Source organism: Varanus komodoensis, unplaced genomic scaffold (genome assembly GCF_004798865.1).
Source record: "Varanus komodoensis strain SLA01 unplaced genomic scaffold, ASM479886v1 scaffold8, whole genome shotgun sequence".
Classification (NCBI taxonomy): Eukaryota; Metazoa; Chordata; class Lepidosauria; order Squamata; family Varanidae; genus Varanus; species Varanus komodoensis.
This window is the reverse complement of record NW_025336481.1, coordinates 10,207,948-10,225,781: the sequence shown is the minus strand read 5'-3', so window position 1 is coordinate 10,225,781 and position 17,834 is coordinate 10,207,948. Positions and strand designations below refer to the sequence as shown.

The window sequence follows — 17,834 nt, the reverse complement described above, 5'->3', positions numbered from 1 at the left end:
GATGTCCCTTTGCCCATTTTAGTAACAGCCGCTCTGACACGTCCACGTTATTTTTCAATATGTACTCCAGGTACGTTGCCAAGAAAATGCAAGAAAGAGTTGCTGGCAGTGAAACTGAGGAACAGGCCAAGCAAACAGGAGTTAGAAGACAGGAACATCTTCCCAAGTAGGACCGACGAAGAGAGACAAGAGATCCGGCAGCAAATTGAGATGAAACTATCCAAGTAAGTGACGTTTGGTGCAAGACTTGGGAGGACAAAATGGCCCTCCTTGCAGTGCACGTGCATTTTGCCCAGTTCCTTTTGTACAACAAACATTCTCAGCAGTCACGAATTTGGTCCCTGTTCCTTTGAGCTCAACTGTTGGGGTTTCAAGGGCGGAAGGAAACCCTTGTCAATCACTTTCAATGCACTGCTTCCAGATGCCCAAATGAGAGAGCTTTGGAAGTAGGAGGTTGTCCAAAGATCCCTTGTCCTAAATGTTTCCTTTTCTACAGCTGAAATAGAAATGGGGAGTTGCTTCTTGGTGGGGACTGAACTGTAGCAAAATCTAACATTTCAAATTTGAATTTGGATTCGAAATATGAGTGCCAGGTACATGCAAAGAACTCAAAGTCACACCATCTGTGCTGATCTACTTCACATGCACAAATTTGTGGGAGGGCAAGTTCTCGCCTTTGGGCTAGCAGAAGCGGAGAGAAGGGTGGAATTAAAATTCAGTGGGATGGCAGTTCAGGAGCAGGCGTTCTCCACAATAGCCCTGTGTTTATGGAATACAGGGCAACTTGGCTGGCACCAACACTGCCTTCTTTCAGCACCAGGCAAAGACATGTTTATTTTCCCGGCCATCTGAATGGTGCTTATGGTGTGGTCTGCTTCTCCAGTGTTCATTCTAGGCTCTGTGAAGGAGTCAGGGGCCAAGGCAGGACAGAGAGAATGTCTGTACTGCGACTATTTAGATGTTTTATGGTGTTCATTTTAATTTGAATTATTCGACTCGTGTGGTTTATATTGATTTAGGAAGGTTCTGTTATATTAATTATGGATTTCTGTATTTGTGTGGGTACGTTACTTCAAGGGTGCTTTTGCAGCAGCAAGTGGCAGAAGTATTGATGGTGATGATAGTGGTAAAATGACAGTCTCCTTGTTCTCAGGGTTGGGATATTTTATCAATTGTGGTCTGCCTCTGCATAGAATTAACTGTGAGTGGGATTGGAGGTCTCTGCAGAAAATTTAGTATTGGACAGTGTCCCCTACAGATATCAAATATTCTAATCATTTCTCCTAAACTGGGGCTGGTTCATGCATGCATCTACTCCAGTTAGTATCATCTCATTGATGTTGTGGATTATCTGAAACTGCCTCAAGTGAAAAGTATTTTGTTTGAGATTATGTCAAATGTCATAAACATCCATCTGCTATGTAAGGCATCACTTGTGTGACACACGTGTATCTTTGGTGTCACCCTAAGAACTTCGTGGGTACTCCTAAATTGCACTTATTCCAATAAACTGATCCCATATGGGAAGTACCTGAAGGCCATTCCCTCAAAGATGGTGTATGGACTTATTTTCCACTAGTTTCAAGCAATTTCTGAAAAGTGAAGTTGGGTAGATAGTTGGCTGCTCTTTGTGAAATTAAGCAAAGTAGCTCTTGCCGCAACATGTGAGTCAGAAACCCTGGTGGACACTGCCAAAGTCCCAGGAGCAAGGAGGGATCCAACTCTCACTAGAATGATTCTGACCTCCATGTCTAGCACAAATGCCTTGGATCCAGGCTGAAATGGATACTGGATCCATTTTTTGAAATATGGACTCAGAAGCATAACTGATTCTCTCCTCAGTGGCCAGTGACTTGGATTTCAGTCATTCCACACTGACAGGAAGTTGGTCTGTAATTATGAACAGCTTCCACAGTGTGAATCAATCGTATATTCCCATTAAACGGTTGGTAACCTGGTCCCAACAAAGCGGTGCATTATTCTAAGCTTGCCTTCTAGCCATCTGTAGTGCCGTCTGCTGACTATTCTAATTTTAACACAGTTCTCATTTCTTCAATGTGCTCATTTTGAATTAAAAATAAATAAACAGATTTGCCTAACATGGACAAATATGGAGTTAGAAGAAGTCGGTCCTAGATCAAATCAAGCCAAAGTTTTCCCTAGTAGAAAAAAAAATGACAAAACTTAAGCTGTCGTACTTTGAGTACATCATAAGAAAGAAAGACTCCCTGGGGAAGCCACCATGCAAGGGAAAATCAAAGGCAGAAGAAGGGAAGAAAGACTGGACAAGAGATGGATGGACTCCATAAAGGAAGCCACATACTGAAATTTAGAATCCCTGAGCAGGGCTGTCATGGACGGGGCATGGGAGGATTTTCCTTCATCGGGTTGCCATAAGTCAGAGATGACTTGGTGATGGGCGAGCTCACTCTCCAGATAAGTGTGCCATGTGTTTGCTTTCCATGAGTTCATTTGGGCTTGGTTGGATCTGACCAACCAAGATTATTTTAGAAACACAGAAACAGAGTGAATCAGAAGGGCTCTCCTGGGCCATCTAGTTTGACCCCTGGATCCAGCCAGCTTCACTCATGGCATGCCTACCATGTACATGTCCAGCCTATCCTTAAACACCCTCATCGTTGAGGCTTCAGCCACCTCCCATGGAAGCCCACTCCATACCCTAGGGGTCCTAACCATCAGGAAGTATTTCCTGACATCCACCCTAAATCTTGGTTCCCTGAGCTTTGCTCCATTGGAATACATCCTGCCCTCCACTGCAGGGAAAAAAAAGCCATGGCCCACATCTGCATGGCACCCCCTCACATTCCTGTATGTTGCTAACAGGTACCCTCCGAGTCTCCTCCTCTCCGGGCTGAAAAGACCCAGTTCCCTCAGTCTCTCCTCATATGGCTTACCCTCCAAACCAGCCACCATCCTAGTGGCCCTTCATTCTTCATTTCACTCATTTTTAACTCATCTCTGAGTTTGGAACATAGGAAGCTGTCTATGAGTCAATTTATTTTTGACACGGACCGGCAGCACTTCACCAGGGTTTTAGGCAGGATTCCTCCCCAGGGCTTCCTGGAGATGCTGGGGGCTGAACCTGGGGCCTTTGATGTGCAAAGCTTCTGTTCTGCCACTAAGCTACTGATATGACTTATGTTCTTCCTGCTTTCAGCCTTCCCTGCACTGCTTAAGGGCTAGCTGCTCCCCCACTGCCTGTAGAAGAGTTTGGGAAATAGAGATTCCAGTGCTTTCCAGCACCGTCCATTGAGCTGGGCAACAGGGGAGATACAGTTCCCATCCTTTGTCAGTGGCAGTGAGGGTGCATCTGGACTTTAAAGATAGCAGAATCCATTCTCACTGCCAGTCTATCTAACACTATAATCAGAATAAATTTGGGAAGGGCCAGCAGGAAGGGTTGTCTGGAAGGGACTACAAGCGGGTTTTCCAAAAGCCAATGCACATTAACCTACCCTTCATGAGCTCCAGAATTTGAATTGGTACATGTGTCTATTTCTTCTGTTTCAGCCTCTTTGATATTCTTGTCATTTTTACTTCTACTTTATGGAGCCATCTTAGGTTATTCTCCACCAACATTTTCGTGCACGTACACATTCTACTTTCCTTTCCAGTGAAGTTTACACATCAGTTGATGTGTGGCCATTGCCATGAATGCTTCTGCCCAAACTCAGCTAAATCAAGCCGCATTCACACTCTTGGCAAAAGTACAGAGGAAAGGTCCCACTTGGATGTACTGCTTCAGGCTGGAGGGAATCGTCTGCATGAGTTCCATCCAGAAATCCCTTTAAAGAGTTAATAGAATAAGAAGAAGAAATTACATTTTTTTTTCTTTTCCGGTTTGCACTTTTCCCTCTGCATCATCATGCCAGCTCTTCCAGGTTTCACTTGCCTGCTCTGGGGACTCTGTTTTACATTTAGAGAAGTTGTATAAATTGTTACATGAATGTAAGCCAACGATAAGGGACTCAGCTGTCTAACTCTCTTCATATTGGGCAAACAGAGGACTTGTAGAAGAGAAAAATTGTAAGTCAGATGGCTCATTAAAATGCAAAGCTAAATTTGGATAAATTTGCAAGCATTAATATTTTAGCTGAGCCTTGTTGGAGGGGTGCAGGAATCTGTGCGGAGGCCTCCCACACAACGCTTGGCTGCTAGAGCGCTGGGAGACTAATTGAGGAAGGAGGCTGGAAAATCAACCCCCTCTTCTTCCAGTTTATTAAATATTAAACATGTGAACACACTCTCAAAGAAATATTTGCTTATTTTCAGGGTCCTACTAAGTCTCTCTGTTGGGCCTTTTTTTGAGGAATGCTAATGAACACGTTAAGCAAATGAGCAAGCCAGACTCAGGTTTCTGGAATGCTGTGTTGGAAATCTCAACACAGGCAAGTGGTTGCAGCAATGAAAAAGAGGCGGAGAAGCAGTAACTGCTGGGGACGACGGGGAGGAGAAGGTTGCCTTGCTAGAAGAGAAAGTCCGCTGAGGGTGTCTTGCTCAAGGCCCTCCAAATGCTGGAGCCAGGACTGGAATTTAACTGGAACTTGCGATCACAAGATGAGGTCCAGCTAAAAGGCCGTGCAGTAGGGTCAGGCAAATGCATGGAGGAGGCAGCAGCTGCTAGTTCTGATGGCTTTGCTGCCTTCAAGATCAGAGGCTCAGTGTCTCTGAATCCTGGTTAATGGGGAATAACCTTGAGATAGTGGAGGAGCCCTGCTCGTGAGCTTCCCGGGCCATCAGGGGCTGGCTGGCTGGCTGGCTGGCTGGCCGCTGTGGGGACCCAGACAACAGGCCTTTGGCTTGATCCAGCATGACCCAACGCCTCCTTAAGTGAGACATGCAATGCCCACCCATTCATCCACGCTGCCATTGCACGACTGTCCATGCGATTCACGGAGATGCCCATCTGTCTGGTCTGGATGTGCATTTGGGGGTCAGTTCTGGAGGATCTCCCAGGGGCTGCATTCCAGGCGGGGGCAAGGCTGAAGGCAGTGAGGTGAGGCCATGGGCAAAAGGGGCACAGCGATCCCCCACTCCAGCATATTTTGGCATAAAGCCTTTACTGCCAGTAAATGAAGCCTTAGGGAAAACATTTCAGCCATTTTGAAAGGAGAAAAAGCTGCACAAAAGCCAAAAGAATTCACAGTTGTGGGGAAGGGTATAGCCCCACACAAGGGGAATGGCCATCTAGGGCACCCCATTGAAATTATTATCTCCACTTCTGGGAGGTTGCATCCACACCAGGGATATACCACCACATTTTGTTGTGAGAACCCTGCTTGTTTGCCTGGATCCTGTTTCAAAGTGAGGTGAACCTTGGGCTACCAATACATTTTATAGTGGCAGATTGCATAGTTTGTCCCTGTGCTCTGTAAAGAAGGACTTCCTTCTGTGCCTGTCCTCACTCCCACTAGTCAGCATCACTAGATGACCATCACGTTTAGGAATACAAGGAAATCCTTATCCAATTGTTCCACTCATGCCTAAGTGTATAAATCTCGAACAGGTCCTCATACTTACCCATTTTCTAAAAGACAGACTCCAACAAGAAGTGCCCCTTTAAAGTTCCACCTGCCAATACTTCTGTGCCCAGAAGGATTCTTGCTATCCTCCCTGCCATCCCCACCCTCTGCCCAGTCCTCACCGTTCCCTAGAACCTTACCCGCCAGCCCCCTTCAAACACACTCTTCATTAGCTTTCCTGCTAAGTGGTGGTTGTGAGAAGAGCAGGGGGGGAATCAGGAGAGAGAAGAGGTTGGCAGCGGAGACGGCACACCGTTCTGCCCTCCACCCTCCTTGCAATGCTCACTGCTCACCCAGGACTGACTTGCTGCCCCCTCAGACCAAGAGGTAAGAGCAGAGCGATCCATCTCACACATGCATGACATCTGCTGAAGCACATGGCCTGGCTGAGTTGCCTCCTTGCCCAGTTGGTCAGGGTCTTTCTCAGTGGTGCCGCCACCAGTGACAAGCTGCGAGAAGGTGATGGTCTAGGCAAGACAGGCAGCTTAGGCCGACATGCGAGGGGCCAGGTGGAGCAAGGTTGGGCAGGTTTTTCTGAGCCTTCAGAATGACCTTAGTTCTTCCAAATGTATCCCCAGTGGTGCTTTGGAGCATTTACTCATTTCCAGTTGTTGTCCAGGCACCTGTTAAGAGCCAACTTCACTGCAGCTCAACATCAAATTACGATCAAATTCCTCTCTCTGAAAAGCTTGGTGCTTCTTGGATTGTGACCGTGCTGCAGGAGGAAAAGGAAACCACATATCTTGTTCTTCTTGTCCTGCCAGCTCATCTGAGGTAGCAAGCTGGGTCTGTCTTATTCGGAAAATGCTAAGCTACCCCCCACACAAGCCCATTCTGGATGAGAAAGAAATGTTCTCTTTCAGATGACTTGGAGATGGAGAAGAAAGGGATCCCAGGGCGCTTCTCATTCCTTTAGCATCATCTCCACATGTGAGTCATCTGATTCTTGAGCTTCAAGTGGTACACTTCTTTCCAAAGTATTGGAAGTCCAAAGGCTTACGTTGTATGATATGATTATAAGATGTTCTGTTCTTATAAGGAGATAAGCTTGCATGCGCTGGAACAGATAGAGTAACCCAGAGATATGCTTGATAAGTAGTAGCTCATTCTATCTGGTGTTTGTTTATTGTTATTGGTTCTTACTTATCTTTTACATGAAATTTATAGAGTATCTCAGAGTACTTTGTGGTTAGTCTTCAGGATGAACTTTTGAGGAACCCAGTTTTTAAGAAACCACATGTGCTTGATCAGGTTTGCTCCCAAATTCCACTTTCTTCTTCTTATCAAGAGCGAAAGGGGGAAATAAATAGCAGATGAGGAGAACGCTGTGAGAATTCTCTTGTTCCAGATCTTGAGCTTTATAAGAAAATGGGCATGTTGGTCTGGTGGACCAAGCCACAATCTCTAGGAAAATGGTTCTGGAAACCCACAAGAAAGACACAAATTAAGGATAGATGAGAATTTTTTTCTGTTGAAGGATTTTTAAATTGGATTTACCCAATCTACACCTCTTGGAATTGAATGCAGAGCTGAATTCAATTTGCAGTTGGAAATCTATGTGCATGCTACAAGAGAAGAACAAATACATTTGATGACCTGAGCACATCTGAAAAATTCACAGAGAGACCCTCTTACAAAGCTCAGAAACAAGTTAGCTGTTGAGTGTGTGCATGCAAAAGTATGTACATTTGAGAAATACACAACAAAAAACATTTGAATTTATGTGTAAAAATGAAATATTCAGTTTGGATGGAATGATTTTCACAGCAGAAAACTGAAAACCTCAACAAGCTTGACAGATCTGCTCATCACTAATGTGGATGTGATTGTCTTCTCTTTCCTCAGTGTCTTGAATTAACAGATGGCAGAGTTTTTGCATTAAAAGTAGAATAAAATTATTTTTAATAGTCTCTGGAATGCAGTTTCCATTTAGTTATCTCGACAGTGCTAGGAGATTCCTTTTAAGTTAATGTGTAACATTTTTTTAAAAAAATAACAACAACCTAACAGCATCTACAGGGACTGCAGGTGGCGCAGTGGTTTAAACCGCTGTGCTGCTGGGCTGGTTGATCGAAAGGTCACCGGTTCGAATCTGCACAATGGGGGTGAGTTCCCGTTGCTCCGTCCCAGCTCCTGCCAACCTTGCAGTACGAAAGCATGCAAATGCAAGTAGAGAAAAAGGTACCACTTCGGTGGACAGGTAACAGTGTTCCGTGCACTTCGGTGTTTAGTCATGCCAGCCACATGACCACGGAGACTGTCTGCGGACAAACGCTGGCTCCCTCGGCTAGGAAACGGCGATGAGTACCGCCCCCTAGAGTCAGGCATGACTGGACGTAACGTCAAGGGGAAACCTTTACCTTTACCTTTAACAGCATCTAGTGGCCAAATTCCACCTTCTGGTTCTGAATTCAGTGAGTTAAATTTGGATTATATATATTTCCTTGGCATGCCCTAAACCTACCTCAAGTCATTTTGTCTGCTTGACTTCAAATTTTAGTACTGAAAGAGAAAGGGAGATAGAGTTGGAAGGAGATTTCTCACTTCACATTTAATTAATCTTGATTCTAACATTCTTGATATAAATCAAGTCTGAAATGCCTCACAGAATATTCTTTTGGAGATGAAACCAGAATTTCTTCAAATGACTCTTGCTCCAGTATGTTCATTCTCCCCTGGAAATGTATGTAGTGATTAATGTAGTAATGAAGACATGCCCTTCTCCCCAAATGAGAAGAATGGTAGAAAAGAATAGCAGAAAAACTCATATCTAGCAGCACTGGTTGAATGGATCACTTTGTATGTAACAGGAAACTATCATTTCTTATATCTGAACTTGGACGAGGAACACCTTGGGCAGCTTATATAGTTCTGAAAGGTCCATCATCTTCTGGTTGACCATGTCTTGAAGGTATACTTTCAATTCCTTGTAGGTATCTTTTTAACAGAGCCCAAGTTCCTGGTGAGCATGCCCAGCATTTGCAAGGTGCTTACCTGGAATTGAGCCCCACCTGCTGCACAAGCAGTACCTCTCTCCCATGCCAGGTACAGCTGCCATTTCAGTGGTACACCTGACACTGAAGAAGGCTGGCCATGCAAGGAGAGGAGCCTCCAGCGACTGCTAGCAATGCTTTTCTCCTGCACCAGCTGCTGTGGAAGAAGGTGGCCTGTTGCAGCCAGGTATCCATGAGCATTCATGGGCTTCCTCTTGCCTTGGCTGAGTTTGGAAATCTGGGCCACACACAAAAGGAATCCCCCAATTACTTAGAGGGATGGATTCAGATCAGGTTCATCCCAAACTTAGTCTTCAATCTGCTTATTCCTAGAAAAGTGTGAGATAGAGGCTGCAAGGAGCTCAAAATGTACTGATGTTCGTGCCCTCAATATATCTTGAAAAAGTCAGCCTGGGAGAAGGCTTTGCTTTAGCTTCAAGGTGGCAGCTATGAATTACATTTTTAAAAACCTCTGCTCTTTCTCATCAGTGAACATGTGCTTAAGCCTAATTAAACAAACATTACAAAATGAGATTTAAGGGCCTTGCATTTCCAACTCCTACTTCTCCTATAATTGCATTTGTGTGTGACACAAGATCACATTTTCGACACAGTGAAAACAGTGCTACTTTCAAAAATGTTGTGCTCCTGTTATGGTAATTGTGTGTTGCATAAATGCTTGACAACACTCCTTGTTACATGGAAAGGGCTCCTGTGTAGATTCTCCACCCCTCCCCTCACTTAGAACCAATTTCATGGCTTGTGGGCTTGCTATAAGAGCAGTAGCAATACGTGAGTGTAGCTCAGCCTTCCCAACCTGGTGCCTTCCGCATGCGCTGGACTGCAACTCCTACAATTTCCAGCCAGTTTGTGTGGACTGGGAATAGTGGTACTTACAGTCTGATGCATTCAGGCAGCATGTGTTGGGAGAAGGGTGATATAACTGGAAGTAAATTTGGGTATAAGTGGATGGAAGGTTGCCATTTCCTAGGCTGCAGCTGATGAAACAGAAGTGCTGCTGAGGCAGGTTGTGAAGCTGGTCAGGAAACAGATGGATAGGAAGACATCCTACTCTACAGGCTGTTCAGGACCCATGCTGTTTTTGCTAACATCTCGTATGGGAATAAATGACTGCCGAGATGGCAAGTCATGGTGTGAGATTATTGGAACGGTGTGAGCGTTAAGATGAAATGAGCCATCTCTGAGAATTCACATTACCTTCCGTAAAGGTGTGGCTTCACGTATCCCTTGTCTCTTGGCAAATGAAGAAACGGTCCTTGTTGGATCACTTCATTTGATGAGGAAACATCCAGTGCACTGAGCCAGGTCCCTAGCGTAATTGCAGCAGGCCTGCCAGTGATGCAGGAAGAGCTTTGTCCTCTACTCATACATCCAGAATGGAGCCAAATGGATTTAAAACACCCTACCTTCCCACCCAGTTTTTCCAGTTACAGGCAGTCGTCAGTGCATTTTCCTGAAAGCATGATCGTTTTTGTAAACAACTCCCACCAACAACCTTCATGGCATTCCAGGAACCAGACCAGAAACGGATCTCCCTGCTGTGCACACCAAGATGGGAGGATGTGCTGGTACAGAGCTTCATAGCTTAGTCACAGAAAATGTTTTGGCGTGATTGACTCTCTTGAGACATCAAAGCACTTTCATTTCCTGGACGTTTGTTAGCAAATGCCTGTGTACCGGTTGCACGACTTTCAGAAGGCCACATGTGGGCCTTGCATCCAGTTCTTTGAGGTCGGGAAATGGAAATGCCGCCTTGCCACACGGATATGTATGGACAGAGGTCGGCCTCCCCACATTCTGCCCTCCAGATGCAATGTCTGTCACTTGCAATCATTGGCCAAGCTGGCTGGGGGTGATGAGGGCTATAGTCCAGCATGTCTGGAAGGCACCAGATTGGAGAAGGTGGATTCATATCATCTCAGATCCTTAGAGATGCCCTTGAGTTCTGTAGTGACGCTGAAACTTCTTCTAATGAAATGCGATTGATCCAGGGAAACCGAGATGGCCCAGTCATCTGGACCTCATCCTACCCAGAGAGGCAAGGAAGGACTCTCCAAATGGCTTGGTGCCAATCAAAGTGAGACCAGAGCTTCTTGAAGTCACTGCGCTGGCTATGTGTCGTGTCTTCCATCTGGTACCTTCTCTGTTTCCTTACAAAATAAACCAGGAAACTGTTGTCATAGCAACAGTGGCTCCCCTCTTTCTCCTAACCATTCCTGGAATGGTTCTGCCTTTCACCCACATTTTCTCTCTCTCTCTCTCTCTCTCTCTCTCTCTCTGCAGCCTTCCTCTCAAATTAATTCCCCTGCCCCTGTTGCATGAGGTCACCATGCATTTTGATAATGCTCCATTGTTTGACAGAGGCTGCTACTAGGAAAGGCTGGCCTTCTATGTCAACCCTTGATTATGCGGCCTGAGTGCAGATAATGATCCCTCAATGGCATTACACGGCATTAAAGGGATTGAGCCTTTTGAGACAAGAGGGCTGCTTTTTTTTTTTTTCCAGGAGACATTTGTAAGGATGATTATTTACCATAAGTGCTTCTTATTTTGGTGAAGAGAAGTGGTGAAAGGGGAGGAGATGAGAAGGAAGAGCCGAGCCCATTTGATTAGATTTAGCTTGCAGTGGACGAACTAATAGGGCTCTTGCAGGACAATTTGTACAGCCAGCCACAGTTAGACATGTTCTATTATCCCTGGTGTTGAGATTCCTAGAACAAATTATATACCTGCATTTTCCACTTCGTGTTCTGTCAAGCTTGTTCAAGTAATTTAAATAAAGAGGCACGATGCATTAAGTGGTCCTCAGCCTGGCGTCTAGACTTACATACTCAGAGACTGTCTCTCTTTCCCTCCTGCCATATCTCTGCCTACCTGCCTCCTGTCTGTCTGTCTGTCTGTCTGTCTGTCTATCTATCTATATCAGGGCAGGGCTTGAGCTGTCCTGCCTGCCATGTTCCAGCGACTGGTGTGTGGTGGCACTCGTCCCTGATATTGGATGCAGCGTGTAGCCATCAGGACTAGCAGCCTTTGGTCACCTTATCCTTAAGGAATTTGTCAGACTCCCCGGTAAAGTGATCCAGTTTGGTAGACAGCACTCCATCTTGTGGAAGTGGATTGCATAGTTTAACTGAGCACTGTATGAAGAACTCCTTCCTTTTATCTGTCCCAAACCTCCCACCAATCAACTTCATAGGATGTTCCCATTAGGTTTTGGCATATTGGGAAAGGGAGAGAAAAGAGCTCCTTATCCACTCTCTGTTATCTAACGTACCTGTTTATCTTCTGCCTATTTAGCTACTTACCTACCTACCTTTCCCTATTTATCTTCCCATTTCCGCCTTTCTTTGCCATTCCTCATCTAACCAAAGCAAGCTGTGCATGTCTAGACTGGAAAGTTCCACAATTCCCAGCAGGTGCAACCTGAGGCATGCTGGGAGTTGTAGGACTTTTCCCGCCTGTGCAATCATACAATTGTGCCCTTAATCTAATATAATATCTCTCCCAAAGGTGCACAGTGCTACTGCTGAAATGTAGCATTTCTGGCCTCTGGATGAGAGACCAAAATGGCACCTAATGGCACCTAATGGCCAGACCAAAACCTTTTTATTTAAACAATACTCTAAACTTTAATAGTTTTTAAGTTTCGTAGCTCTGTTTGTTTCGTTCTGTTTTATGATTTATTGCAAATGTTTTAATTGTCTTTTTAAATATTGTAAGCCGTCCTGAGATCTTGCATAATAGAACGGCATACAAAAGCTTTTAATGAATGAATGAATGAATGAATGAATGAATGATGTGAGCTGTTCAGAGCTCTCATGCATTTGTTAAAGACACTTCTGTGCAACCCTGCACTGGTCTTGATTTCGTGGTGGCTTGCAACATTCAGGTGGCACACGTTCACAATAAAAATAGCAAGCCTATCAACCGCTTAAACATCAACTGTTTAAAGAGCCTGGCCAAACAGAAAGATTTTCAGCTGGCAGCTCAGAGAAAGTCATGGCGCAAGCCAAAGCTCCCTGCAGAAGGCATTCCATAGCCAAGTTCCGAAAGCTCTCCAAGAGGAAGAGCTGAGTATGAGCATCATGCACCCAGATGGATGCTCGGTCCAAGAGCACGAACAACACGTCTCGCTAATGACTTAGGTGTAGCTCATCATTTTCCTTACTCTGGGATAACTGCAGCTTGGATCAAGGGCAGCAAGTTTCCAGTTTGGATCAAGGACAGCAAGCAACAGGAGGGAAGGATGAAACCTCGACACCCCCATTCCTCCATCCCAAATTCCATGCCCATCCACAAATCAAGGGGCGCGTTTGCTTTTATCAGCTCTCCCCTTGTACAGTGGAAGAGGGATTTGGGTGGAGTGGAGGGTGTATTTTTTTCCTCTAGGACCGTGCTGTTCCTGATCCTACAGGACCACAGTTGCACTGGAATAAAGGAAAATGGCAGCCTCAGCAAAATGGCAGCCGCAGCCTGTAAGATTTGCAAAATGTGTTGTTTGCTCCTAAGTGTGTAACAAACTAAGGTAACATTTAAAATATAGAGCATGTCTCCCAATCCTGGATGCTTACCAGGAAATACCATTCCTTAGACGTGCTCATAGGATTGCAGTTGTGAAGCACAATCAGAAGCATGCTTTTTAATCAGAAGCTATTTCCACAGGTTTCCATAAAAAATAGTACAAAGAACTGTGCTTAAACCCAGCACCATCCCGTATTAAATGTTCTCAATAAAGAGGGCAAGAAGGATGCAGCGTCTATACGGAGAAGTGGCAGAAATGGAAAGATAAAGAAAGATTTTGCTAACAGTATGTGTTGGCCAGCAAAAGCTTGGAAGCATTGGGTTTGCAGATTAAAACTGAGCGTGTCGTGAAATAAATTGCTGCTGCTGTTGTTGCTACATGCTCTTGAGTTGTCTCTGACTTATGGTGACCTTCTGAATGAATACCCTGCAAAAGCCCCTGCCCCGGGCAGCCCTGCTCAGCGCTTGTAAATTCAAGGCTATGGAGTCAATTCAAGAGATCTTGCCTGGTTGTTTTTCTATTATTTGGTTAGACCCGTGTGGCCGGGAGGCATTTCCCAGCAGCAAGAGCACCAAGCAGTGAGCAGTTATTCCTCAAAGATTTCATTTGGCTTCAGGTGGCGTATTGTCCTCGCAGTGTAATGGTGTTCCTGGAAGAACATCGGTAGCCACCAAGGGTGATTGGCGTGCTTTGCAGCAAATAAACACCCTACAGCTGGGCTATAACATTGCTTCTTTATTGGTTGCCTCCAGACCAGAAGGTGCCCTTATGTAACCATCCAGGAACTGTAAAAAAAATGCCAAGCCTTTGAATCTTCGAATCCTTGTGGCATGTTGTGAAATGTATGAAGGTTTTCTGGGTCGAATGTGCAAAGACTTGGCCCTTTTCATGTGACCTCTCTCTGATCAACGGAAAATAATTCTAGCAGTTACTGCCCTCGGCAAGACTTGTGTGACTTCACATCATGTGTAGGAAACTTTTGGGACTGATTTAACAATGCTTTTGCAGGGGGCATGTTAGGAAATGGACGGCCAGGCAGACTGTTACTTAATGACAGGCTTAATGATTGTCCTATTCCCACCAGGAAGAATGTGTAAATTTTTGAAATACACGGGGAACCAAAGATCCAACAAATAATTTTCTTTTACTGATCAGTTTACTCCTTTTCACCCCCCCCACCCCTCTTTTTAACAGCAGATTTAGGGTGGCCAATTACTCGCTAGGGATACCCAAAAAAGAGGAGACAGACGTGCACAAAATCTACATGCACTGATTTATATGTGCATATGTAAATATAGAACTCATATACTATACATTGGGATATGATGCATACTGTACTGGGGAAAGTTGGGAAACTGAGTGTCTACTGTTTTTTCCAGAAGCTGTGGATTGGCAATTTCAGTGGTGGATTTCAGGGTCCCTGCTGTCCTTTTGGGCTAGACAGCCCTTCAAGCAGAGGATCGTCCTACGTAAAGTTGGGCACATGCTGTATTCGGTTCAGAGGGTCCCAACCCGTCTAATACATAGTTCAGTGGAGTCGTGCTATTGAGGGGGGCGGGTCCAGTAGCATCTGCTCTAGCTAGCAAGATAAGTGAATCCACCCGTCCTCAAGCCAGAAAGTCTTGCAATTAGAAGCTATTACAATTGGAAATAGCTCACTTTATTTCCTGAGCTGATCTGAGTGCCTCAAAGGCAGCTGGTGCTTTGCTTTTTCAAGATGCCTAAAAGGAAAACTGGAAGTGGGGAGTGGAGCCTTCCATGGGGAAAAGGGAGCCCCCCACATCCAGGTTTGGTTCAGTTTGCTCTCTTTTTCTGGGGTTTGCTTCCAAGTAATCCCTGCTCAAAGAAATGAATAAGGACTGCTTTAAAGGCCTACTTATTCCTTTGTGGTGAGGCTTATTGTGACCTGCCCAAACTTCATTTCCATAGTGAGCTCAGGGAACTTTGCTATTGTGTCTCACCGTTTTATCATAGAATGAGCACATACATATGCACAGGGCTAGCTCAGCCATATGTCTGAAGAAGTCATCTGGAATAGCGGCTAAGAGAACTGTCACTTGACTATGCCCCACATCTGGTATTTTGAAATAACATCGTCACTTGGCCCGTGCTGTATACTGGCAGCAAAAAAACACAACAAGCCACAGCAGAGATTCAGTCTTTTGATGTTCATTCTGAGCTAAAAGCTCATTTGGAAGGTGACTTATTGACTTGGATAAAGGACCAGAGCGTACTGGAAGATATTTTTCTGCTGGATCAGATGGAGAAAGTTCCGTCTACCCAATGTCCTGTTTCCAGGCATAGGGATAGTGTCAAACAATAATAACTGATCTTGCCAAAGTTTTTCAAAGTGCGGTTTGAAGCTTGTTCTGACTTTAGCCCAGATCAGATTGCAAGCTTTGTTTTCTTCTTTTTGCATGAAAATCTGTTTGTTTTGAGGTCATTTTTCCAAATGAATCCATCAATTGTGCGCATCTTTGAAACATATTCATGCGTCTTCCACTGGTTAAAATACGCTTATGCTCATTTTTTCAAGCAACTTTTTAAAATGTGCACATGCTATGAAACACTTTTTCTTTAGGTCCACATTGCAAACTTGGAAGTGCAAGGATTTTGTCCATGTTTGTTCTCCAAGTGCAAACTGGATAAATGCTAATCAAAAGACAACTGAAACAAATATTTTATTAGTCCCTATCCAGGAATAGTGAGCCAGGTATTGCTGGGAAACCTAAAGGCAGGAAAAACACCATTTACCAAACAGTGATTAGAAACAAAGTCTAATCTTGTAATCTTATATTCAGTGTTACTGACTCAGTTTAGCTCTAGATTATTTCTTTTACTGCTGTGTTTTTAATTCACTTGTTTTTATAGTCCTATTCAGGCATTGAGCATCAGCATAGAGTAAATTTGAGAATCAGAGGAGTGGCCTAGCCTTATTCTAGCCTGGGATGTTTCTGTTTTCCCTCAGTCTTTCTGAAAAGATGCCTGCTTTGGGTGTGGAAATGCTAGAAAACTAGGATTCTAGAAAACTAGTGTTTTTAGTCTTTTGGAGAGCCTCCATGGGATGCAGCAGGCTATTCGGAAAGTCATGCTGTGCAAGTACAAGGTGGTGAAGGTCTGTGAGGACAGAGCTAAAGGACCCCTTCTCCTCTCCTCTGTCCAGAATGCCTGACTAGGGCTTAGCTTCATTTTAATTTTTATATTTATTTATTTATTTTTATCATGCTTATTCCCAGTGATTGAAACTCATGGCAGGTAACACTCACCAACACTATAAAGAATAAAACTAATTCCATGCAAACTCACAGGCCATTCGCAAATGCCTGCTGGAACAAAAAACTTTTGTCTGCTTTCAGACACCCAGCAGGGAAGGTTCCAACCGATCCTCCTTGGGAGGGAGTTCCAGAGCCTTGGAGCAGTCACTGAGAAGGCCCTGTCCTGTGTTCCTACCAAGTGTGCCTGTGAGGGTGGTGAGAGAAAGAGAAAGGCTTCCACAGAAGGGCCCCGGCAGGCTCTAGGATTTTGTTTTCAGTCTGGAATTTACTGTTGGCAGCCTAGAGTGACATTTTTTGGCAGGAAGGGGGATGCCAGCACGGCATGCAAGTACTGGGTGACAGTGCAGACAAGGTTCCCATGCCATTCCCCCTGCTCTGGTCTCAAAGGGCGCTGGGAGGCTTCACATGCACACACACAAATGCAAGATGCTGCACTGCCAGATGTGGATCTGCATCCGACTGGTGCACCAAACTCTCGGGCTAGATCGGTCCAGTCCAGGTCGTCCAGGAATAGCAAGCTGGGAAGATGCTCCAAACCACAGACCCTTTTTGGAGCATCTAGACCGTTACTGCACAAGTTGCCTATTTCCAGCTTGGGGAACTGAAATTCAGATGCTTTAGGAGCTGCCAAACAAGCAAAGATGAAGCTTTTCATGGTATAGAGATGAAGTGATAGGAAAAGCTTTGCTATCCTTATTATTTACAAGGGGAACTGCGCCCTCCTTGGAAACAGATAGACGTGTCAGGGTAGTTTTGAGCGCACACTAGAGCAGCTGGGCCTGCAGGAAATCACGGAGATCTCGCCAGTCATGTGTAGCATGATTCTCTAATTAATTTGTACAGCTCCAGTAAATGGAAATGAATAAATAATGATCTGAGATCAACAACGATTTGAGAAAGATGTTTCTGGTCTGGGAACTCCAAAACTGAGCTTCCAAATGGGACCTCTTTGCTGCCCTGGATTAATCTCGTCATTGTTCCGTCCTTCTTGATGGAACACAGTAATGATTTATTTATTGTTAAATGGAAAGATTGCACATGAAAATGACTTTCTTGGAACTGAACAAGAAAGAACACTAGCCTGGCGCTGTGTTGCCAAAAATGGCCAGCCAGATGTTTCTTCAGAAGCACCAGGATGGCATGAAGGTGATGGTCAACTCCTGCTGTCCACCTGTAGCATCTGGTAATCAGAGCTCTACTGACTGTTTAGCCTGGTGTCATCCATAAGCTGGGCTCTGCACTCCTGGGGCTCCTGACCATTGACCGTGCTTGCTGCTCTTAACAGGAGATGAAGTCCAAAATATCTGGAAGGCACCAGTTTCAGGAAGGCTAGATATTCTTGTCCTTCCTGAAGCTGACTAATACAACTTTTTCCAACCTGTTGCCCACCAGAAGCTGTGACTCACAAATCCCATCATCCCTGACCATTGACTGTACTGGCTTAGGCTGGTAGGAATGCCTGGGCTTTAGTTAGACACAA

The 17,834-nt window shown here is 44.8% G+C and overlaps 1 protein-coding gene across 1 annotated transcript in view; it reads left to right on the top strand.

Annotated features, from left to right (window-relative positions):
* Positions 1–17,834, top strand: part of PHACTR3 (phosphatase and actin regulator 3) — a 228,136-nt gene that overhangs the window by 151,757 nt on the left and 58,545 nt on the right. Inside the window, exon 11 of the mRNA XM_044455418.1 lies at positions 71–224. Within this exon, the coding sequence (XP_044311353.1) occupies positions 71–224 (154 nt within the window). The remainder of the gene's footprint in view (positions 1–70; positions 225–17,834) is intronic.